The 24,969-nt window shown below is 38.5% G+C and overlaps 1 protein-coding gene across 3 annotated transcripts in view; it reads right to left on the bottom strand.

The window, feature by feature from the left end:
• Positions 1-2,471: 2,471 nt before the first annotated feature.
• LOC135206161 (uncharacterized) overlaps positions 2,472-24,969 on the bottom strand; it is a 102,029-nt gene continuing 79,531 nt past the window's right edge. For 2 of the 3 annotated variants that reach the window (XM_064237439.1, XM_064237440.1), the window contains exons 6-9: positions 19,703-19,950; positions 18,600-18,751; positions 16,566-16,797; positions 2,472-8,857 (exon numbers count right to left, since the gene is read on the bottom strand). In XM_064237439.1, coding sequence (XP_064093509.1) covers positions 8,737-8,857; positions 16,566-16,797; positions 18,600-18,751; positions 19,703-19,950 — 753 coding nt within the window. In that variant the 3' untranslated portion in view covers positions 2,472-8,736. The remainder of the gene's footprint in view (positions 8,858-16,565; positions 16,798-18,599; positions 18,752-19,702; positions 19,951-24,969) is intronic. The other variant, XM_064237441.1, reaches the window with a different exon arrangement.

The raw sequence follows: 24,969 nt of genomic DNA, 5'->3' as shown, positions 1-24,969 counted from the left end.
CGCGATTTGCTGTGATAGGCCTATTCATCAAGGTCATAGCTACTCAATTTCTACGGTAATTATTATGTAGGGAAAAGTACTTACCTTGTCAGGCCAAAATAATTCCCACAGGCAGGAACAGTTAGTTGCCTCTCAAAACGGCACTTTACAAACTGGCTTGGGGCTGCGAATCCTGCGATAGTACACTAGCTACTTATGGATTTTCTACAGCTGCTAATACAGCCTCGCCTTTATAATTACATTTTAAACACTTGTCAAGTTAAATGTGTTCAATATATAATTAGACTGAAATTCTCTAAATTTTTAAAACCAACAACAATGTTTATACAAACCAAAGTTCTGGCGCAACGATTACCAAGCCAACGCAGTGAACGCACAAGAAACATTATGAACCGGTGATTGGAGAACTGAACAAGTGTGAACAGTAACTACTTTGAATATTAACAAAGTGACAGCTTACTAAAGAAACATTCAAACTGTACTCCAGTTTATGTGAAATAAATCGAAGAATAAATCGAAGGAACGGTCCCAGTTGTACTCTCGCACACAAACCCTATAAAAAGAACATTTATTAATTAAAAATTTGATTAGAAAGTTAAGTGCCTTGTGTTAGATATTAAGGAATATATATTCATAAGAAATCTAAAAGCCTATTTTTTTCAATTTCGTGTGCAATTCAAGATTTATTTTTGGTTTGGAACTGAAGCTCCACATACAGGTTAGCATTAACTATTGACTATATTTCTTGTACCTACTAGTTCTAACCGATTGTAGCTGAACGCAGTGTTCTAGGCAAACATAAGTGTTGGTTACGAAAAGATCACAAGACCGTAACGACTATCCACTTTTGTAGGTGAAATATTATAGACTGTCGACTGTCGTCCAGACTCAAACACATGAATATTATTCCTTTACATGATGGCACTTCCGCTCTTCTGCAGTTTAACCTAACCATCAACAATACCTCGTTTTAGGCATCACTGCAATCGAAGTTTTATAAAATACTCATAATAATTAAGTATAAATCAAGGAACGAATTGTAAAGGTGTAAAATGACGTCACGATTAAGGAATGAAGCCACCAAGACACAGGCGAGATGAGTTTAGGCTCCATAAGACTATAAAGAAAACGAGCAGTTTCGGGATATGTGGGGATAAACTTGTGTAGGAATGGTAGGTACTGCTCTTCTGTAAACCTTGGTAATGTCTTACGGAATGTAAAACCATGAATCTGCGCACGGTATTTTCTATTTTCATTTTGTCCAACTGTTCTTAGCAATGTAAGAAGTGGACAATTTATATATTTTTCTTCATTAACGGGAATTGACAGTGGAAGTTTAAAAGGTGTAATAGGAGGAAAACCTCGCAGTTGCACTATGAATCCATTGTTAGGAGAAGGAAGAAAGAGAATATGAAAGGAGGTAGTACAGTAAAAGGAACGAAAGTGGTTGCAGTTAGGGGCAGACGGCATACTGCAAAGAACCTTAAGTAACGCCTCCAGTGCACCACATTGACAGTGCAACCACCTACGGAGGTAATGATGCCTGTAGCCGAGTACTGCATGGTGTGTCACACAGATGGTGTAATGGAATGGAATACAGAATTTAGGCCAAAGGCCTTGCGCTGGGATCTATGATGTCATTCAGTTCTGAAAGAGAAATTAAGAATTGAAAGGGGTAAGAAGAGGAAAACTGCAGTTGCACTATGAAAAATCGTCAGGGGAGGGGGATGGCAAGATGGAAGAAAGAATATGAATGGAGATACAATAAAAGGAATTAGAGGGTTTGCAGCTCATGGCTACAGACAGCTTAAGTAATGCCTTATATGGCCCATGTGAGGCTCACTGATGGCACTACCTCAGTATGGTGACTAGTTGATAACGAATGTTATCCAGTGATCTTCAGGACTCAGGCTGCATTGCTTTCTGCCTTTTACGTTTCATCCATCCCTTCTGATCTCTTTTTGCCTAGCTATCCAATTCTTTAACTTCAATTTGCTCTAATTTTAAGTTATTTAAAATAAATCCTTCGGCAAGTCCTTTAAATGCCTCATGACTTCTGTAGTATTGTTAAACAATTTCACAATAGTGTCAATAGGTACTAAACTGCACTGAATAGAGGCTAACTTCATTCAATATACATGTTTTATGATGAGGTAAATAAGCAGATTGATTATATACAATTTCATGCAATGTTAGTGTAATAACTTTCTTGTAGTTTAAGATGCTCCAAAAACTTGGTCATACTGCATTTTTTGTAATTTTTGTGAGCTAGTTAAAATGTTCTGAGGAAACACTAGGGCACTCTTGATCCAGTTTATATTTGAAGGTATATTTCTGGTACCCAAGCTTTAGTAAGACCATCATGTTAACCAAATTCTGATATGTGGTACCATATATCCTTCACTGCATGGTAGCCCTTGGCTCTGGTGTTCAAAATCACACTTGAAAATTAGGTTAATGAAAAGAGGAAATTTGAAGTTAAATGAATTACTGTGTATTAAAACAAGAATATTACAATATATCAAATACTATAGCTACAATACTGGCAAGATAACTTTGGTAAGCCTGACTGCACTATATCAGTAAACAAAAATGTTCAGATCAAAGATGAAAGTGCACTTTGCTACTGCACTACTTGCTCTATAATTTCACTAACCTTCTATGTGCAACTAAAAAAAAAATTTCAATGTACCAATGTGTTTTAAGCAATATTCTTACTGTTATAAAAAAAATTTAATTTGCATTTCATAATGAAGATTTTTAAACATTTTCATTTAAAAATTACCATAAATAAAAAATTACAAAATTATGGTTTTTATGAATATGCCATCTGGAATAAATTTACTCAACTTATGTCAAAATGGCAAAATGGAACTAGGAAACGAGAAAGAAATCTAAAATTAAAGGAAGATTATTAACGATACAAAGAATTGTGTACAAGGTGATATGAAGTTCTGGACATAAGAAGAGTTGACTGACTAAAGGGGAGAAACAGTAATTCATGCACAATGAACATGACAACCTCTAGTGAATTCTTGTACTATACTTGCTGAGTGGCAATAAGATCCAAGATACAATTACCAAAACTAGCCTGTTCATGAACGGTGGTAAAGCAGTAGTACAGTGTAAACCACCGAACAAAAACTTACTTTACCACTAACAGTTTTAACATCAAGAATTTCTACATAGCCTTAGAATTCAACCTTTACAAAAATCCACAACCCAAAAAATATCTTAAAATTCATTACATAAAAGAGAGCTAACTTATTTTTTAAAATATGGTAACCCAAGGATTATAAATGATTGGACATGCTAAAATTTAAAGTAACAGGAGCAATGAGGATCATATTTAATTACTGAGTGATTTAAAACTTCTCAAAAGATAATTTACAAATAAAGGACTAGATATTTCTATGTAATAACGGCACATGAGATTGTAAGCACAGTTGCTAGTTTAAAATACAGCATACAATACTATATATGTATGCAAAGTCATGCTAAAGCTCAATTCTACTAAAACTAGATTAAACTAAAAATGGGAGGAAATCTTAAGCATTTACTTTCTACTGAAAATAAAGTAAGTCTGCTAAGTTCCCTTTACTGAAACGTGTAACTAATAAAGCTTTCCAAGATCACCCTATAGAGTCAATGGACGGACAGTCATTGATATCCATTCAATCTTTGCACCTGGATGAGACGGTTTCTCTTAGCTATACAAAATACAGAGGCAAACATTTCTGAACCAATATATTGATATTTAAAATACCATTCTATAATTCTCACTTACAAGCAACAGTACTGACAACTGATTAAAGAAAATTTAGGTAAATAAGACTTAAAAAGTTAAATAATCATTATTTGTATCACTGGTGGATAAAAAGCAAAACACTGGCAATAAAAAAGGAGAATCTAAAACCTCAGCTGACATTGATTTACAACAGAAAATAAATATGAGACAGATTATCCATAATTAGGATGAAAACTAGCTCCACTAAATAATGGACACCAGATATGAGTTTACCTTAAATTGGCAAGGAAAAGGGTACGGTATTAAAAAACTTATACTACTGTAACTAATTGGAGGAAAAAATAAGTTATACTCGGAGAACTATGCAATACAATCAGGAACTAAAGGATCAAGATTCAGAATCTTATGTCATCAAGCATCATAATTTTTCTTGCCTTACTTACAGTATATGTACTTAATTACATCCTTCAACTGTTGACAGTACTTCTATTCTTAAACCATGAGTTATTTGCAGAACAATATATCAACACAAGTATTTTTCTTATGCTCTTCTGCGATAAAAACAAAATGGAAAAACCAAGGGGTAAAATCTTCAAAACAGGAACAAACACTTGATAAATATTTAAAAGATTTTCTTAATACCTGGTTAGTATAAAAAATAACACTTTAGTTTAACTTTGTTCACACCATAACTAAGAATACATAACAAGTTTTTCATGATGTTTTCTTTTATGCTCTCAAATTTCAATGATAAAATTAAAAATTTGACAAACAATGACAACATTTTTGTATAAAGTGAATATAACTGAAATTCTTTGGTAAATATGAATAACAGGAACTAAAAATATAGACATCTAAATCTCTAGTAAATCATGAGAAGAAAAAAAAGGGTCACTCTCTCACTTTTGCTTCAATTTATCCAAGATTACCTACCAACAAAATCAAAATCCCCTTGGTGTAAATGACATAAATCAGAGTAATAATAAAAATTAAAGGGAACTCGGAGATTAAAAATGTCACTACTAACAAAAGCTGTTAAAATGAACAATACTTTTTCATTATGAGGTACTAATTGTAAGTCCCATTTCAGAAAAATAATTAAAAGACTATTTGAGCTATTTAAAAATGAACAATATCCTCTGATCTTATCATACCTGTGAAGTACCATAATACCTATTGAGCTATTGGTACTAAATTAATTACTATCATTCAGTTCTTTTGAGGAGGGCTGCTGAAAACAAAACATTTATGGTATCATTAACTGTACTGAAAAAAGCTCTGAAACTTCTTTTTACAATAGCAATACCCCTTTAATTTCTCTTACCTATAGGATTACTTGCTCACATTATTTGTTTTAATACTTCTCTTCTCCTTTTTCTCAATAATTAAAATAAGGACTTGAATATTTCCCATTTTCAGGTAAGTTACCTGATTTATTTGGTACAATTTCTGTATCAGAAGCAATATTAATTCTGAATAATTTACTTATTGAAATTCTGATTCTAATACATCTTACAATCTAATTCACATACCATGTATCAATCAAAATCGATCCATAGACTTAGGTGGCACTAAACACTTTGCTTCCACTTCATATTAAAATTGCTAAAAATACACCCGTCCAATACACAAAAAAATGTTCACCTTTTCAATCATTACCACATTCAGTCACTTTTTGGTTTAGCTCTGCACCTGAATTATATCTTTCATGCATCTATCTTCTGCCATCCAAGTATGATAATAATTAACATAGCTTTTTACAAATCATTGCTAGTGCGTACTGTTTGTATTTCTGTGTTCAAAATTAATCCCATAACTTTGCCTCCTCAAATGCAGTATAATATGATCAAGTTCACCTGAAAATAAAAAATTATACATCATATTCAGTACTCATATTGCTACAAGACACAACACTAATGAGAATTTTTAGAATTCTCAGTGACTTTGGTAGTTACAAATGTCAATTACTTCTTCCCTAAAGAAAGCTCTTTGGTTTAGAAATATATATATTTTTATAAATAGTAATGAACTGACAAAAATATTTACTTATGTTTCATATTTAAATTTCTACACAGCAGTGGATGTCAACAGTGTACCATTTGCACTTAAAAATTGCCAACAAAAGCATCCAACTATATTTTCAAAATGAAAAGGCACATCCTTAGCATAATTTAATTTCTTCCATTACTCCATACTGTACAACATTCAACAATTCACAAATTTCTGCAAGGCAACAAATAATGCAACATTATGAAATCCATAAGAATACGTAATACATTACTAGAAATCACACTTATCTAAGTACATACCCTTTCTACCAAAATAGTACCAAAAATACCTTCCAAACAATTTAAGTTTTTCATAAATACTTATATTTTACATAAATATCAATTTAATCTTAGCAGTGGATAGACCATCCATCAGTAGTTAAGCCTTAGTTATCAAAAAAACAGTGATGATGGAAAACTCTTGAATATTAAAAACATTTCTTGGCATAATTGTTTGTTTGTATGGTGCTTTTTACGTTGCATGGAACCAGTGGTTATTCAGCAACGGGAACAATGGCTTTACGTGACTTCCGAACCACGTCAAGTGAACTTCTATTACCAGAAATACACATCTCTCGCTCCTCAATAGAATGGCCGAGAATCGAACATAATTGTACCTCATTTAAAACTTCTTGTCAATAACAACACTAGTCATCCACAAGAGAAAGTAACTGAAGTCTGACCATTACAGTAAATGGAGTAAGGACCATTTTGTAAGAAGTAAAATAATCATCTGACAATGGTATGCCGAGACATGAAGGGGTCAAAACAAAATGTGACCAAAACCAATGAACTGGCATCTTAAAGAGCCATAACAACAGTTGCTGTAAATAAAAGTTTTATTTGCTGTTTGCTGAAATGGAAACTAGGCTGTATGAACGAGATCATAATTACGTCCAAGAAGCCAACAAAAAAAAGTGAATTCAAAAGTAGACTTGTTTGCCCAGATTTCAAAATGTTCAGTTTAGTATTCCAAAATACTACAGGTTCATTACAAATCATAAGAGTAAATAATAACACCTAGGCATCTGGCATAGTTTTTTTTTTAATCCAGACCATCTGAGGAGACACCTTTAAAAAAAAATGAATAAAAATTAATAAATCACAAGTGTTCTGTTAATTCTACCTAAATTATTTTCACAACTTGACTGGTAGTCTTTGAAAATGAGACTATGTATCTTATACATGAACCTTTTTCCCGTAGTCTGTTAGTATTTGAGTATCTTCAATGTATCCTCCTTGCAACTGATACAATTTCTATTTTGAAAGGCATATTTTTCATACAAAGGATTTCTTATATGAATCAATAGTCTTGATACAAATAAACCTTTGATCACTACAGTACTTATGACAATTTCTACTGTAACTGTGATGTTTAGTACTACATTGCTCAATAGATCCAGTCAGCTAATACCATATGTCTAGCATCCTGGAATGTGTCTATATGTTCTTTGCTTGAGGCCACACACAATACACGATTCTCGTTTTTGATTATGTACTGTAAGTGCTAACTTATTCATTCAGTACTTTTAGAGGCCATCCAAGCTGCCAATCAACCAATAACTGTGTTTACACATGATTGCCTTGGTTTGCTACCTATTTCTCAGGCCAACTTGCAGCTGAAAAATCATAATGGCTACAAAGAAATCTATCTCAGAATAGTTTCTTTACATGCAACTTATGTTTCAAAAGCCAACTTTCATTTGAAAGAAGTATATAGGCTATGACAAACACAGTAATCATACAATGGAAAAGCTACAACACAAATGGTAATATGCTTAACAAGAGAAGAATACATAAACCAAACAAAAACATGGAGAAATCAAAATTTTCCATTTATCTTCTAAATATGCAACAAAACTTTAAATCAGTAAGTCAACAAGTTCATTTCTCACAACAAGAATCATGTAGTGCAATACAGAACACTCAAATATCCTACAGTAAGAGTACTAACATAAACTGTAAAGTACCATTCAAGTCTTATTATTTGTTAACTGGAGCAAAGCTGCAACACAGTCCAGTTAAATATAAATTAATTACCTCCATAAACCTTAATTCCACGCATTAAAGTTACTCTAGGCATTACAATGCAGTACAATATTAACTATTTTAATGGAGAGGAATTGACACTCATTTCACAAGAGAAACAGCATCTTAAAAGCATACCACAGATGCACAAATGTGTACAGACTAAAGCAGGACAGAATGGAAGTATGTATTGTAGTTTGCCTAACTAGGCAGCACAACCAGAGACTTCTATTCATCACGTAGTTACTTCCATCTGGATGGTCTACCAAAAGCCAAGAATAAAAAGTTACCTTATTTAAAATGAGTTTTTTGTTTATTTGGTTTAAAAGAGGGAACACAACATAACTATGTACACTGCTGAAAACTGTTTGAAAGATTGCCATAAAAAAACACTGCTACAGTGAACAGAATTATGAGCAATTAACCACATCACTTTTTTCCACAGCAGGAAAATTCAATACAGTAATAACCAAATTGTAACCAATAATTTAAAAGATGAAAATGATATTAGGAGAAGTCTGAAAGCACCTTATTCATCCCAAATTTGGAAAATTCAAGTAATCAAATTCATCAGCAAAGTACAGACATGCTTGAGGTACATATTTTCAGAATCTGTTCTGTGAACATTATGCAATACCATAGCGAAACTACAACCTAAATTTTTGGTCCACTTAATCATAAAAATCTCACACTAACATACAACAGATATTACTTTCATGCCACTTAATCTATACACTTCAGTGATATTTTGTGCTAATAAGAGTAGAAGAATAAAACAATAAAACTTATAATTTGTGCAAATGACTTTCCACCATCCATCAATCTTATCCCAGTTTTGGCTAGAGACAAATGATGAAACCACTGACTAAACTTCACATCTGTTAAACCCAAACTAATGTGGTCTTCAGAGTCTCAAACCCATACAAGACGCTGATCAGAGTCATTCAGGATTCTTGATATGCATCCACTGACAGGGAGAGAAGAGTACCCTTGCTCCACAGAATGGGATGATGCCTCACCCACCACCATTAAGCTGAAGGTAAACATGCAGATTCAGTGAAGATGGATGTTAAAAATTGCATTAATAGTTATAAAAACTCCAAACTGAAGCAGTACTTCTCTTAAAGCCTCCACTTCCATTGGTGAAGTCTCTAGATAAAGCAGTTATTAATTCTATATACATTAAGTTTACCATTTTGAAGACCACCACAAAAATTCCAAAATAGTGCTTCCAAAAAGGTGCTAATCCACAACACCCTTCCCAACAAATCAACTCCAACCAAACAATTGTTATACTCCCATTTACCATCAATAAAGATAAATTTAAGAATTGTTAGATTTCCAAACTAAAGTTACTCATTATGAAGTTAGCCACTAGGTCAACATAAAAAAAATAGCAATTATATGTAACTCAAAAAGAAAAATTACCAGAAACAAGGCATGATTGAAATGTCAGTAAATGGTTAGTAGTAATCTATTGTAATGTATATTTAAAAAATTAAATAACTCTGTTATACAAAATGAAATTGTTAAGATACAATAAAGTTTTACACATACTTACCTGGCAGATATATACGTTCAATGGCCCACCCATCCTCCCCTCAGGAGATAGGGAGAAGAAAAATTCTGTCAGAAAACGGGAATGATTATTACCGCCACCCAGCGGCGGTAGGGGGTGATCACCTGACCTACCTGTAGCATGTGCCGCGAGTTTTGAATTCTGTCGGACGTCAGAGACATAAGCTAAGTATATATCTGCCAGGTAAGTATGTGTAAAACTTTATTGTATCTTAACAATTTCATTTTTACACATGCAACTTACCCGGCAGATATATACTTAGCTGATTGGCACCCTTGGAGGAGGGTAAGAGAAAGTTACTCAATATGAATAGCAATTCAAAAAAACAGGGAAAACAACTTTTGTTGTAGGTACTATAAATAAACTTAAATACCTTGATTCCTACCTTATTGGGCAGAAGACTTCATGAGTACTGTCTATGAGTCTGCTTGCCTCAAGAGTTCCAGTGAGGATGAGACCTGTCACTGAGAACTCTTCTGGATCATGTCAATGGGGGCTAGCCCACTTATTCGACAGAGCCTTATTTCGGATCGTACCAATGGGGCCTATCCCACTTACATGGTAGAGCCTTCACCTTTGTCATATCAACGGGGACTAACCCTCTTACAAGACAGAGCCTAGGTCCAAACCATTACAAGGAGCATGAAACAACCAATCTCGACCACCTGACCACACTACTTTGTTATACACTACGATTTGAAAGTGGTACTTTTCCCTCACCACTTTCAATCGACCATAAAAAAACAACACCACAAGATTAAAATTCCTAATCTATCTAAACTAAGCTAGATTGGTTTCAGCCCCCTGTCCCAGCACCGAATCCGCAGACACGTAAGGTCCGAGAGAGAAGCACTTATCATAAGTCACACGTACATCTCTCAAATAGTTAGACGCAAACACAGAATTGCATCTCCAATATGTGGATCCAATTAAATCCTGTAACGACATATTCTTGTGAAAAGCTAAGGAGGTTGCCACGGCTCTGACCTCATGTGCTTTAACTCTCATCTGTCCGAGATGTTCCTCTTTACAGGAAATATGTGCTTCTGTAATAATATCTCTGATAAAGAATGCCTGTGCATTCTTCGACATCGTTCTTCTCGGATCTCTTACTGAGCACCAAAGGCTCTCTGAGTTTCCTCCCATTTGCTTTTTCCTCTCTAGGTAGAACTTGAGGATCCTTACCGGACACAAGGTTCTCTCTATCTCTCTCCCTGCCAGGGAAGTCAATCCTTTAACTTCAAACGTCCTTGGCCAAGGCTTAGAAGGATTCTCATTTTTTGCTAAAAATAGGGGATTAAATGAACACACTGCAGAATCCTTCCTGAAGCCCACTGTGCCTTCTAAAGCCTGGAGTTCACTTATTCTTTTAGCTGATGCTAATGCAAAGAGGAAAATAGATTTCCTAGTCAAGTCCCTAAACGATGAGTTATTGGGAGGTTCAAATTTATCTGACATGAGAAACCTTAGCACCACATCCAGGTTCCAGCTGGGTGGTCTAGCTGTCTTGGACTTCCAAGTTTCGAATGATTTAATCAAATCGTGTAGGTCCTTGTCATCCGTGATGTTTAGTCCTGTATGTCTAAACACCAAGGAAAGCATACTTTTATAACCTTTTATAGTCGAGACTGCAAGGTTACATTTTTGTCTCAAATACAACAGGAAATCTGCTATTTCCGTCACAGAGGTACTGGAAGAGGATACATTCTGATTCCTGGCCCACCTTCGGAACACTTCCCACTTCGACTGGTACACGCGTATAGTTGAAGGTCTCCTGGCTCTTGCAATTGCCTTTGCAGCCGCGTGTGAAAACCCCTTCGCTTTGACGAGTCCTTCGACAGTCTGAAGGCAGTCAGACCGAGCGCGGGGAGGCTTTTGTGGTATCTGTCGAAGTGGGGCTGTCTGAGAAGATCGTTCCGTAAAGGAAGGTAAAGGTACCTTGGAAAATCTATCATCCATTCCAGTACCTCTGTGAACCACTCTTGAGCTGGCCAGAATGGGGCGGTTAGGGTCAATTTCGCTCCTTTTGTCAAAACAAACTTCCTTATGAAGTTTCCTATGATCTTGAAAGGAAGAAAAGCGTAGCCGTCTATTCCTTCCCAATTTAGAAGGAGGCCGTCTATTGCTACTGCCCTTGGATCCGAAATCGGAGAGCAGTAGTTCTCCAGCCTGGCATTCCAATGAGTTGCAAACAGGTCTATGTTTGACCTTCCCCATAGGCTCCAAATCTGATTGCAGACCTCTGAGTGCAGGGTCCACTCCGTGGAAATGACTTGATCTTTCCTGCTCAACAAGTCTGCTCTGACGTTCTTCTCGCCTTGGATGAACCTCGTTAAGAGCATGATGTTCCGCTCCTTTGACCATAGAAGAAGCTCCTTCGCCTTCTTGTACAGTGAGAGGGAGTGAGTCCCCCCCTGTTTTCTTATGTAGGCTAGAGCTGTCGTGTTGTCTGAATTTACCTGCAACACTGAGTTCGCGACTTGGGATTCCCACTGTCTGAGAGCTAGATGCACTGCCACTAACTCTTTCTCGTTGATGTGCCAGGACACCTGTTCCCCACTCCAGGTGCCTGACACTTCTCTCGGGCCCAACGTCGCTCCCCATCCCATTTCCGAAGCATCTGTAAACAACACTAGGGAGGGGTTCGGTAACTGCAGCGATAGTCCCTCGTTTAGTCTGCCTGGTTCTAACCACCAGCTGAGGTTTTCCTTTATTCCTCGGACAGAGGAAAAGATTCCCACAGATCCTGATTCTTCTGGTCCCAATTCTCCTTCAAGAAGAATTGAAGTGGTCTTATGTGAAGCCTCCCTAGAGAAACGAACTGTTCCAACGAGGAGAGGGTCCCCAGAAGACTCATCCATTCCCTCGCGGAACATTGTTCTTTCTTTAAGAAGGTCTTCACTTTTAGAATGCACCGTTCTTGTCTTTCTATGGACGGAAACACTTGAAAACCCCGAGAATCCATCAGAATCCCCAGATAGACAATGCTCTGCTGGGGATCCATCTGGGATTTCCCGAGGTTCACTATCAGTCCCAGGGACTGAGTCAGATCCAACGTCGATCTTAGGTCCTCCAGACACTGATCCTTGGATTGAGAGCGAATCGGCCAATCGTCGAGATACAGAGATATCCTTATTCCTTTTAAATGTAGCCAATGTGCTACATTTTTCATCAATCCCGTGAAAACTTGGGGAGCTGTGGAAAGACCGAAACAAAGGGCGCGAAACTGAAATACTTGGCCCTGTACCATAAATCTTAGGTACTTTCTGGACGAGGGATGGATGGGTACATGAAAGTAGGCATCTTGCAGATCCAATGACACCATCCAATCCCCTTGTCTTAGCGCTGAAAGAACTGAAGACGTCGTCTCCATTGTGAATGTTGTTTTGATCACAAAGTGATTCAGAGCGCTTACGTCCAGCACTGGTCTCCACTCCCCCGAGGCTTTTGGTACCAGAAAGAGGCGATTGTAAAAGCCTGGAGATTGAATGTCTAATACCTTTTCTATAGCCTTCTTTTCTAACATCTGTTGCACCAGATGTAATAGTGTTTGGTTCTTTAAAGGATCTCTGTATCTTGCCGTTAACTCCCTTGGAGTGGTGGTTAAGGGAGGTTTTTCCCTGAAGGGGATCAGGTATCCTCTCTCGAGGATAGAGAGGGACCAGTTGTCCGCCCCCCTCTGAGCCCAGACCTTCGCGAACCTCAAAAGTCTGGCTCCTACTGGAGTCTGGAGGACTCCTGTCTCACTGCGGCTTTGAGAATGGTCTTCGAGAAGATCGTCCTCTCTTAAACGGCCTTCTACTCTTAAGTGCGGGTCTCGAGGTTGTTCTTCCTCGAAAGGGCTGTTGGAAGGACACTTTATTCGTTGCTCCCTCTCTCTTAGCCATCGGCACAGCAGGTTTAAGCCTCTTGGCGGACTGGGCAAGAAGATCTTGCGTAGCCTTCTCCAAAAGTGACCTAGAAATGTCCCTCACTGTCTCCTGAGGAAACAGGTATTCCGAGAGTGGTGAAAAAAGCAAAGAGGCTCTCTGTAAGGGAGAAACAGACTTGGAGAGAAACGAGCTGTAAACTGATCTCTTTTTGAGCACTCCTGCTCCAAAGAGAGAGGCTACTTCTGTGGATCCATCCATGACTGCCTTGTCCAGGCACGAAAGGACACTGGATAACACCTCCATCGTCACAAACTCCGGATCCTGCGCTCTTTTTGCTAGAGTTCCTATCGTAAAGCCCAATCCATGAAGTTGAAGACTTCTAATGTGTGAAATAGACCCTTGAGTAAATGGTCCATCTCGCACATTCCCCAAGACGCTTTAGCTGATAGTAGAGAGCGTCTTCTAGATGAGTCCACCAGAGCAGAAAAATCCGCGTTTGCAGAAGCCGGAAGGCCTAACCCCATGGGTTCCTTCGTGTCGTACCAGACACCCGGCTTACCTGTTAATCTAGACGGAGGGCACAAAAACACCGTCTTACCTGCCTCCTTCTTAACCAGGAGCCAGTTCTCCAGATTCTTAATGGCCTTTCTCATAGAGAGAGTTGGCCGCATCTTGACAAAAGAGGTAGATTTTGCCAATTTAGTACTACATAGCAGAGATCCTGGAGAAGGGGGATCAGCCGAACACAGCGAGTCCCCAAACTCCTGAAGTAGTAACGATGAAAGTCTCTTATAATCAGAGATTCCTACTTCTTTCGTTTCTTCCTCCTCCGAGACTTCCTCCAAGGTTACGTTCGGAGAGGGAGACTTCTTAGGAGAAGAAGTCCTGGCAGGTATGCGACTCTTATCCTTCAAGAGTTCGCCCGATGAAGCCGCCAGTTCAAAGTCCGAGATATGTTTCCTCGGCAAAGAAAAAACCTCCGCTTTCTGCCGCTCCACAGGTTCTTGATACCTGATAGGAGAGGATCTAGAGCCTACCTCCTCAGGCTCTTGGCGCCTATCCGGTGAAACACTCGTTTCTACTCTCGAGCGCCTACTATGAGTAGGGCGCGAATCCAAAGTCAGGATCCTTTCAGGCTCTTAGTGCCTGTGAGGAGAGGCGCTTGAGCCTACTCTTCTGTGACTCCCAGGAGTAGGGCGCGAGTCTGACAAGAGGCTCCTTTCAGGCTCCTGAATCTTACGAGGAGAGGCGTAAGAGCCTACTCCTGATCTTCTTCCAGGAGTAGGGCGCGAATCCCTGGCAAGGCTCTTCTTAGGCTCTTGCTGCCTTTGAGGAGAGGAGCTTGCGCCTACTCTTGATCATCTTACAGGAGTAGGGCGCGAATCCAAGATTAGGCTCCTTTCAGGCTCTTGACGCCTGCTAGGAGATTGGAAAGCGTCCACTCTAGATACTCTTCCAGGAGTAGGGAGCGAACCCATGTTTAGGTTCTTCCTAGAATCTTGGAACCTGCTAGGAGAGGCGCTTGACTCCCTTGAGGAAAGCCTACCATGAGCTCTCGAGTAACTTAAAGGGCTTCTATCATCCAGGAGTCCTATCGAACGTTGGCGCCTTCTAGAAAAGTCATCCTTCGAAGGAGAGCCCTTCTCGCTTCTATCCCTCTGAGCAGAGCGTACCCTCTCTCGTTCCTTCCTTCCACTTGAAGAGGAGATCCTACTCCTAGGAGATCGTTCGACAGATACAAACCGATCACTGCCTTCTCGCATGAAGACTTTCTCCTTACTCCTACCAGGAGGAGAGGATCTAGAGCCTACTTCTTGGCGCTTTGCGCTATGACTCTTCTTAGCATCAGAGCTTCTGCGCGGGGAATACAATCTTCCCTGTCTAGACGAAGTATCAAAGGAGTCGTCTACTCTCGGGGGAGAATAGGTTCTTACTGGTGAAGATCGCCTACTATACTCCTCCTTCCTACTAGGAGAAGGTCTCCTAACAGAACTCGTAACTGGAAGAGCGGCGTCCTTCCTGCGAGAAGGCTCCTTGCGCCTACTAGTTGAAAGAGAGCCTACTAAAGAAGAGAGATTCGCTTGAAGGTCCAACAGGAATTTCTTAGTAGAGGACCGAATCCCTTCTGGTGAAGATTCAGGTGACTTCATAGCCTTCTTAGGCGCAGGAGAATACTCCGGAAAAGGTTCCGGGCTGGAGGCAAGAGCACCTTCTCCTGACAGTTTCCAGGCTCTCTTGAGAGGGCGCGATTTGGAAGATGAGCTCAATCCTCGCTTAGGAGAGGACGAATCAGTCGGAAAAACACTTCCTTAAGAGGCTTTTCCTATAGCTCTCTGCAGCAGCCTGGGACAAGCCTACAGGATCTGCTGAAGGGACGCCTGACCGTTGGGGATACTCTACATCCCCCTTGCGGCTTTCGACATTCCTCCTCCCTTGGGCATGGGAGTCTGAAAGAGGTCTAGGCCTAGGAGCGATGCGGAGTCGGTCAGATGCCCCCTCCACTGCACTGGGGACACTGCACACGTCACTAAACACTTCACCCTTACCTTGGTCTATATCTCGCAATTGCTGTTGCAAATTGCGGATTGACGCTTCCACAGCGGCTCTCTCGGCAGACGCATCTGCAGGTTCGCTGCGGGGGGAAGGAGCTGAAACCAAAAAGGAAGATGGCGAAGCTACTGCAGGGTTAGAAATACTATCCTGTTCCGCAGAACGGGATCTACTTGAACTTCTAGCTGAAGCTTTTCTAATCCTATCCTTTTCTAATTTATTTACGTATGCAGTTAGCTCTTTCCATTGCACTTCAGTTAAGCTCTCGCAAACATCACATGTATCCTTAACTGAACAATCCCTTCCCCTACATTTTACACAAACAGTGTGAGGGTCCAAAGTCGCCTTAGGCAACCTCACCTTGCATCCTTCATTTACACATACTCTAAACAGAGTTCCAGGTGTTAAATCAGACATATTATCTGACTAAATCCAAAAAACAGCGTATGCCAACAACCAAAGATCAAATACTTCCCAAATAATCCTCGGCGAAGCAAGCAAGAAATTCTAAGCAGGAGCTACCAACAAAGTTGTTGTCAGCACCGGCGACAGAAAAATTCTGTCAGAAAACAGGAATGATTCCTATTACCGCCACCCAGCGGCGGTAGGGGGTGATCACCTGACCTACCTGTAGCGTGTGCCGCGAGTTTTGAATTCTGTCGGACGTCAGAGACATAAGCTAAGAATATATCTGCCGGGTAAGTTGCATGTGTAAAAATATACATTGCCTACAACCCTACCTTAGCGGCTGGGAACCATCATTCAATTTGGCAGAAGCTTGAGCCTGTATCACTGCCTCAGCATCATTATTTGCTGGATTTTCTTCCTTTGAAGTCTGAAGCTGATATGATGAGGTAGAGCTATGGTCATCTCCATTGAAACTTTCCTTCTTAAAGCTGCGCAATGACACACCACTGCTACTTGCAACAGATGACCCATATTTTTTGGGTTCAACATGAAGCCTTAACACACCTGCAACATTTTGCATATTTCACTCACTTTTCTTTTTGCAAGGGCTAATGGGATTGACAACTTAAGACCTAGTATTCTCCTACTTTAGTTTAGTCAAACCAATCAATCTTTCCAGACTTTCAAAAAGTCAGTCTGAAGAGCATGTTCATAAATGATAGCTAAAGAATTTGGAAAGTCTGGTAGGGCAAAACCAATGTAAAAGAATGTAAAGAAGCTGGAAAGTCTGGTGGGGCAAATCAATGTAAATGGATGACAAGTAGTCTATAGCAGCTAAAATACACTATAGTAGGCAACCCCCAATGGATACTAAGGTACAAAAATTTTATGCCTCACACCAAAGGTTATAAAGAATGTGCTGGACATGGGTGGTAAAAACAGTACCCACATAGAGGCTAGAGTGAATCTTGATTGAATTTTTTTAGATGACAGACACAAATCATGTATCCATGAATAAAAATGTAAATGGTATGGGATTAATAATATTCCTGAAAGGGAGAAACACTTACGATATGCCTTAGCATGGAACACTGCAGGCAATACTAAATGTTCTTTGTCATGTCCTTTTACACTTCATCTGCACTGCTTTCCACCTTTTGCTAATTCAACTGTCCTCTAAGGTCTTTTCCCATTGAGCTAATTAACATTTAATTCATTTGTCAAATATACTAGTACTATATTAATCTATAACATATGTGCTGTGCTGTACTTAGGTATACAAGAAAGTCAAATCTACAAAAAGATGAAATGTCTTATATATATCAAAATATATTTTACATCCCCTTATATGATTTTTCCTAAATAATTTGAAAGTAAGTACAGCAAGCTTTTGAGAACCTGCAAAGTTCACATTATCAATCAATAAAATTTAAAACACATAATTTTCAATTAAAATCCAAACTAAAAATGTTAACAAAAGAGATTAAGCGCCCATGGATTGGTTATGATTGGTCTAAATTAATCATCGTGATGTTTTGTAAACTGATGATGAAACAGGTTCACATCTTTGCAAGACAAAACTACAAAAATAATACCTGATACAAACAAAATAAATATGGTATGTAATTCACTGTGCTGAGATGTGTTCAGAGGATTCTAACCTCTCATACTACAGTGTATTGAGCTCTGTAATGAACAAAATCCACTATACTTCATAAAAATGATGCTATTGTATTTTCACTTTACATCTTCATGTTGTGGCTGATGAAGACCCAGACTTGACACAAGCTCAGGCATGTAAAGCACTGGACAGGAAATTATGGAGAAAACTCATTTTTGTTTAGTTAAAAGCCAACATAAAATTTTTGAGGAGGATAATAATGTCATGATATAGCAACATCACTTTGTTAAGGTAAGTACCCCATAACCTCTGTCTTCATAATGACCTTGTCATTGCGAGACTTGATACTTCTAACATCTGGCATACAGCACTACTTCATGTCTTCCAAAAAAGTATCCCATTACCATTTACAAACTTGACCAACCAGATCTAAACAGTTTAACATATTAAATAAAATTACAAAAATAATGAAACTAATTTACTATATTAAATTTTTTTTTTTTTTTTTTTTGGGGGGGGGGGGAAATCTTGAGGAAAATTTCTTTATGCACCATCTTGTTTCATGATATTTTTGCTAATTTCATGAATGACTAGTCATAAAAAAAATCAAGTTTTTATGCTAAACAGTTATAATGCCATAAAAATACCATCTAAAGAACATCTGGTTCATGAATAACAATGAAAACTACTTTACATAAATATCAATTAAAAGCTAAACAAACTATGAAAAACCAGGTCACTGTACTTTCATTCCTAGTGAGAGACTTGAGAGAAGCAATCAATTCCTTGGCACGTGTTACCAAAAACTCTGAATTAACTGCACGTCCTGCTGTTGCACCAGACTCTTTGGCTGGTGGAGTTGATGCCACACAGTAAGTACTAACAGAACGGTTAACCCTGGATTAGAAAGAAATGTAAGAGAGCAATTAACCATTGCTAGAAACTTACCTGTCTATATTAACAATTAAGATATATACAAAGCATACAGACTAAATGCCTTACTATGTATACCTAAGTGAAGTTGTCAGGAACCTTGAATAGCAAAGATTTTCCTCAGGTGTACAAAAATCAACATTACCAACATAATGTTACAGACAGACAGCAATTATATGCTAAACAGATCAACTGAACGCATAAAACTTCGAATCACTATAGGCTACTCTTCGGGTAAAAGTGAATACAGTACAGGGCTGCACTTCTGTTCTTAATTTCACCTGAAGAGGAGACTAGCGTGGCTTGAAATTAAAGATTACTCTAGACCAAAGGATGCCTTAAGAACAAGTTTTTATTTGTTCTTTCTCACGCAAACAGTGTAATTCTTCCACAGATCAAATGAAATATTACAATTATTAAGGTTAGAACCAGCTTACAAATGCTAGATAAAATTTATCATTTTTCAAAGGCCTAAGTAAGACTAAAATTATTTTTTATTCAGGTTTGTAATTTATGATCTATTCACTGTCAACCAACACAGGAAGACATGTGCTGAAGCACATACAATACCTAAAAAGGTACCACCATGTCCAACAAGAAAATCATACTTGAAATGTCACCTTGGTCATAATTTATAGAATGCACAATTACAATTTAAGGAAACCATAAGGATCAAGTTTATAGTTAGTAGAAAACATGGAAGCTTCTACACCTACAAAATGAAAAAGAAATAAAATTTCTCAATTACCAGTCCAAAAGAAGTGGAGAAAATGAATTATAATGAATATACAGAATAACTGAAACAAATTGCCAGCTTCAAATTTGACCGTACACTATTTAATAACATAAAAGAATCTCCCTACAGTTATTGACACAAATATTTTACTCTCCACTCATAAGAAATCTTCATCTTACCTAGGACGATTTCCTGTGTGTGTGGGTAAAGCATACACACTCTCTGTTCTGTGTATTGCCTCAGATTTCCTTGAAGTCTCATAGAGACTGGTGTCTGACTGTAAATTCATTGATGAGTTTCGGGAAGATGTTGAATGTGCAGGAGAGCTTAAATTTGTACATGAATTACTTAAAGTTGAATTTACAGTGTGCAGAAAGTCAACCAACTGCCGAGTTGCAGTTTCATATGTGCGCCTGCTTCTTTCAGCCTGGAAATATTACAAACTTTTCAGGTTAGTTAAACCTCTGTAATATGCAAAAAAAGCCAATTTAAAATAAGATGAGCACAACTAGGCTGAGTAATTCAATACAAGAGAAAACAGAAATTATATATTTAAAAAATATAACTCCTGTAACACCAAACTTGCAGGCAACTTTTTGTGTGCATATAAAAATTAATTGAAGTTATCTAAATTGTCCTGCGTATCTATAAGGTACTAATATTATTAAAAAAAATTTAGAGCATTAAAAAACCTAAAATGGCACTTTTAATACTGTAATGATATATCTAATAATGAATTAAAGCAGGTTAAATCAATGGAAAGACTATGAACTTATCAATATACAAAAGACATTGGATGACACTGTCATCCAGTCCTAAAGAAGTGCACAAAAATTAATACTACTACACAGTTACATGATTGCATTACTTCATAACTGAGTCCCAGTCAATTAACTATAAAATATATTTTATATAATCATTCTAATTTCCTCCAACAATACATGGTAAGTCTTGGGCACAAATGCCTTACAAAAATTTTGTTGATACATATTAAAATTTTCAAAATACTCTGTGAAGTGTGGCTATTTTTCTCTTCTTTTGACAACCGATGTGCATTTTTGTAATCAGTACCAATAGCAACTTTTGATATTACCACTAAATACAAATACACCTTTGAAATGCATAGCAAATTATCTAGGTAAAGAAATTTATTCCTCTATCTATTCATCCACCCCCTTTATTCCCATCTCATTTAGCTATCCATTGTCGATGTTCAATTACCATTCTTCATTTGGCAAAAAATCCTTCAGTTCAGCCGGATGACTCTAGTAGTGAAGTTAAAATATTTTACAATGTGTTGCTTCTTAGCATTAGCTACAGGCTTCCCCCATTACATGATCAATTTTGGCAAGTCTTCAAGTTCAATGAAAATTTTAATTTTCATGATGTTTAAACTAAAAGTACTGACACAGAATGAGAAATAAAAAATTAAACTTCAAGACCTAATAAAAGCTATAAATTGGTATATCATTTATTAGTGCTGAGATTTACATAACATAAAAGAAAATAAAAATTTCCATCACTTACTATTCACAATAGGGCACTTACTTACTTTATGTTACTGCAAAATATGGAAGCTATATTAAAAGAATGGAAAACCATATCAGATAACAAGAATGATTTTCAACATGACATTAAAAATGATATTGTTATGATACAATAAAGTTTGTTCATACTTACCTGGCAGATATATATATAGCTGTATTTTCTGAAGTCTGACAGAATTTCAAAAACTTCCGGCACACGCAGTGGTCGGCCAGGTGGTTAGTACCCATTCCCGCCACTGGGAGGCGGGTATCAGGAGCCATTCCCATTTTCTATTCATATTTTTATTCCCACTGTCCCCTGAGGGGAGGTGGGTGGGTACTTGATTATATATATCTGCCAGGTAAGTATGAACAAACTTTATTGTATCATAACAATATCATTTTCTTCATGAAACTTACCTGTCAGATATATATATAGCTGAATCCCACCGTTGGAGGTGGGAAGGGACAGAATAGAAGGATTTTGGGAAACAAATTGCGTGCAGATGATTTACATCTTGGTTCCACTTGTTAGCATAGCTGACTTCGTGATTACTGTCACCCAAGTCTGCTTCTGCTTTACTAGAGTTGCCAGCGAGGTAGAGACCTATATAGCTGGTGCACTCCAGATGATCTGTCAACGGGGGCGTGACCACAATGTGACTAGACCATATTGACCATACCATGAGGGCTAAGAAGTAAAAAAAAAAAAATATATATATTATATATATATATATATATATATATATATATATATATATATATATATATATATGTATGTATGTATGTATGTATGATATGTATGCTGATTAATATGTTAATATATATATATGGATACCCGAACCTTATTATATTATAATAATATATATATTATATATATAATAATATATATATATATATATAATATATAATAGTATAAATCACCACCAAAGTAAAGGTGTTTTAACTAAGGCTTAAGAGTTAAGAAGTCCGCCATTGGCGGCGACTCAACAACTAAATTAAGAGCTCTTCCTAACCATTTTCTACAGGATAGGATGAGTGGTACTTCTTGCCCCCAAGATTGTGTCTGCAGACACGTATGGCCCTAGCGAGCAGCAGATCTCATATGCCGTCTTCACATCCCGCAGGGAGTGTGAAGCGAACACAGAGTTGCTTCGCTAAAACGTGGTACTCAGGATGTTACCAAGTGCCATGCTCTGTTGAAATGCTTCCGAGGCCGCGCTCTCACCTCGTGAGCATTCAGATCAAAAGATTTCAAATCTTTGTGCAAACACAATGAAAGAGCCTTTTTGAAAGAACTCCTTAACAATAAAGCCAGGGTGTTCTTTGATATGGGCAAGTCTGGTCATTTTCGGAACACTGCAGATTGTCTGAAGGACTTCGACTTTCTTTAGTTTTATGTAGATAAAACTTGAGAGACCCGACAGGGCACAGGATTCTCTCTGGCTCTTGCCCAATAACTTGTGCCATCCCTTGATTCCAAGCTCCTGACCCAAGGACTAGACGGGTTTCCATTCTTAGGCCACAACGGAAGGCTTAGAAAACGCACCGCATTGTGTTCTCTAAAGCCAAAACGTCTGACGATGGCTTAAAATCTCACTAACCCTCTTTGTCGTATCTAGAGTGGTTAGAAAATAGGCCTTTCTGGTCACGTGCATTAAGTTAACAGAAAGGAGAGGTTCGAAATGCTTTGACATCAAGAACTTCAGACTACGTCTAAGTTCCATATTGAAAGCTTCGATCTGGACATGCACGGTGACTGACCAGATGACCAGTCAGACGAATCAAGGACAGCAAGGCTGTACCCTGAAGACTATAAGGCACTATTCTTTGCTGAAGGATGAGTGTCTGGACTGCCTGGGCAATTCAAGCTAAGCAAACCTTGGGGGTGTATCAACGCAACCCAACGTCGTCAGCGAATCAACTCATGAGCAACTCCTGACTCAAGCTTCTGGTGCCAAGAGAAAGGAGCGCGGAGCAAAAAGGCGATTCAGTCCCGAAGGATGAATACCTGACAGTCCAACCTGGTCTCATGTTACACGATCATCGGGGGTGTATCAACGCAACCGACTTCGTCAACAAGAAACTCAGGGCTACTAAATGTCGCCTGATCTCACACGAGTGTCTGACTCCGAGAAAACAGGTGAGACAAAAAGTAGATGGTGAGCGAGTTTCGAGATTCCACAGACCTCAAAGATCGTGAAGGGCTTTGTTGTTTGACAGATGCAAATCTCTGAGCCCAAAGGCTGTCAACAACATATTTGCGTATTCTTTAATACGTAGTTGTGACTGCCAGCTTATCCCATTCTTCAGACGGAAAGGGAAGACGGTAATGTAATTTACAGAGGTCGAGGTGGAGGAAAAGCCACTCTTCCTGCACTATCTCCCGAAACGGCCCACTCCGATTGGTACCCCACAAGAAAGGCAGCATTTGACTTGAAAATCCTCTAATTCCTGTCAAAATCTCGATAGTCTGAACGTAGTCAGACTCAGAGCGGAGAGGTTTATAGGTACCTTTCGAAGTGAGGCTGTTAGAGTAGACTGACTCTCTCGGAAAAGTTCCTTGGAAAGTGATCTAGGAAGGACGTGACCTCTGTGAATCCAGGATCTTGAAGGCCAACATGGGGCGATCATCGTCATTGTCGCTCCCTGTGACGTCATAAATCATCTTATTACATTTCCTAAGAGTTTGAAAAAAGGGGAAAAGAGACTAAACATTCATCCCCGTTCAATACCATAGGGTGGCGTGTAATGCTACCGCTCCCGGATCGAGAATAAGGGAGCAGAGTAGAAGAAGCCTCTTCGTCCTCAACATAGCGAAGAGATGTATGAAAGGACGTCCCTAAAGTCTCCACAACTCTCAACATACTTCTAATCAAAGATTCCACTAGGAAGTCAGTAGTTGCAGCCGTCGATCGAGAAGATTCGTACGGACTTTGTGCAATCCTGTAACGAACCTCTTGAGGATCGTTACGTTCTGTGCCTGTTGTCATAATAGGCTCTTTCTCGTAAACTCGAAAAGGGACCGAGAGATGATACTTCTTAAGATATGAGAGAGCTGTGGAATTGTCCGAGTTGATCTGGACCACTGGTTCCAAAAACTTGTTCTTTGAGGACAGGAGGGACGACCGAATTGCTTCCAATTCTTTCAGATTATGTGTCAGGACATCTGAAACCCTCTCCAGATGCCTGGCACCTTCTCGCTATCACCTCAGGTGATACTTGAAGCACTGAGAGATGTTCAGAATCATTTCTAGATCTTGGATAATATTTCAGTTTTCCGGTAGGAAAAAACTGTAGAGGTCAGAATTGCAGTCTATTCAGGGAAACAAACTTCTTCAGGAAGGAAATGGTCCCCAGCAGGCTCATCCATTCCCTCACCGAGCATGCTTACTTCCCTAATAAGGCTGCGCTTTGCCTAAGCAGGAGAGCATATAATAGTGCAATGTCGCGGTAGACTCGTAGTCCTATTAAAGTGCGGTAACGAGCACCGAAAGAAGTAAGAGATATCTCTGTTGAACATAGTTACGCAAAACAAAGGCAATGTTTATTCATGCATGTTAGAAATCCCCTCAATCTTAGGCTAAACTCCGTGATAGTAGGGCAGACATACAGTTAGTCAGTCAATCCCGCAGGAGAGAGAGAGACGTAACCAACAGCGCATGACAGCGAACTAGCTGGTACTGGCTCGGTTGGAGTACAGTGACAGCAGCTTACGTTCGTCGTCTCTTACTCTTATGCCTGGGTTGCCAGCTACTCTATTCTACGAAGGAATAGGTCTGTTATTTTTTGAGCAGAAAGAGACTCTCAAGCTGGTATATTTAAGCGAAACAGAAAACGCTAAATATAGAGCTGCGTTTATGTCATCATAACACTACCATACAACGGTAAAAGATAAATCGGAAACTCCTGAAGGCTGC

The sequence above is a fragment of the Macrobrachium nipponense genome, chromosome 29 (genome assembly GCF_015104395.2).
Source record: "Macrobrachium nipponense isolate FS-2020 chromosome 29, ASM1510439v2, whole genome shotgun sequence".
Lineage (NCBI taxonomy): Eukaryota > Metazoa > Arthropoda > Malacostraca > Decapoda > Palaemonidae > Macrobrachium > Macrobrachium nipponense.
This window is presented reverse-complemented; position numbering and strand designations above follow the sequence as displayed.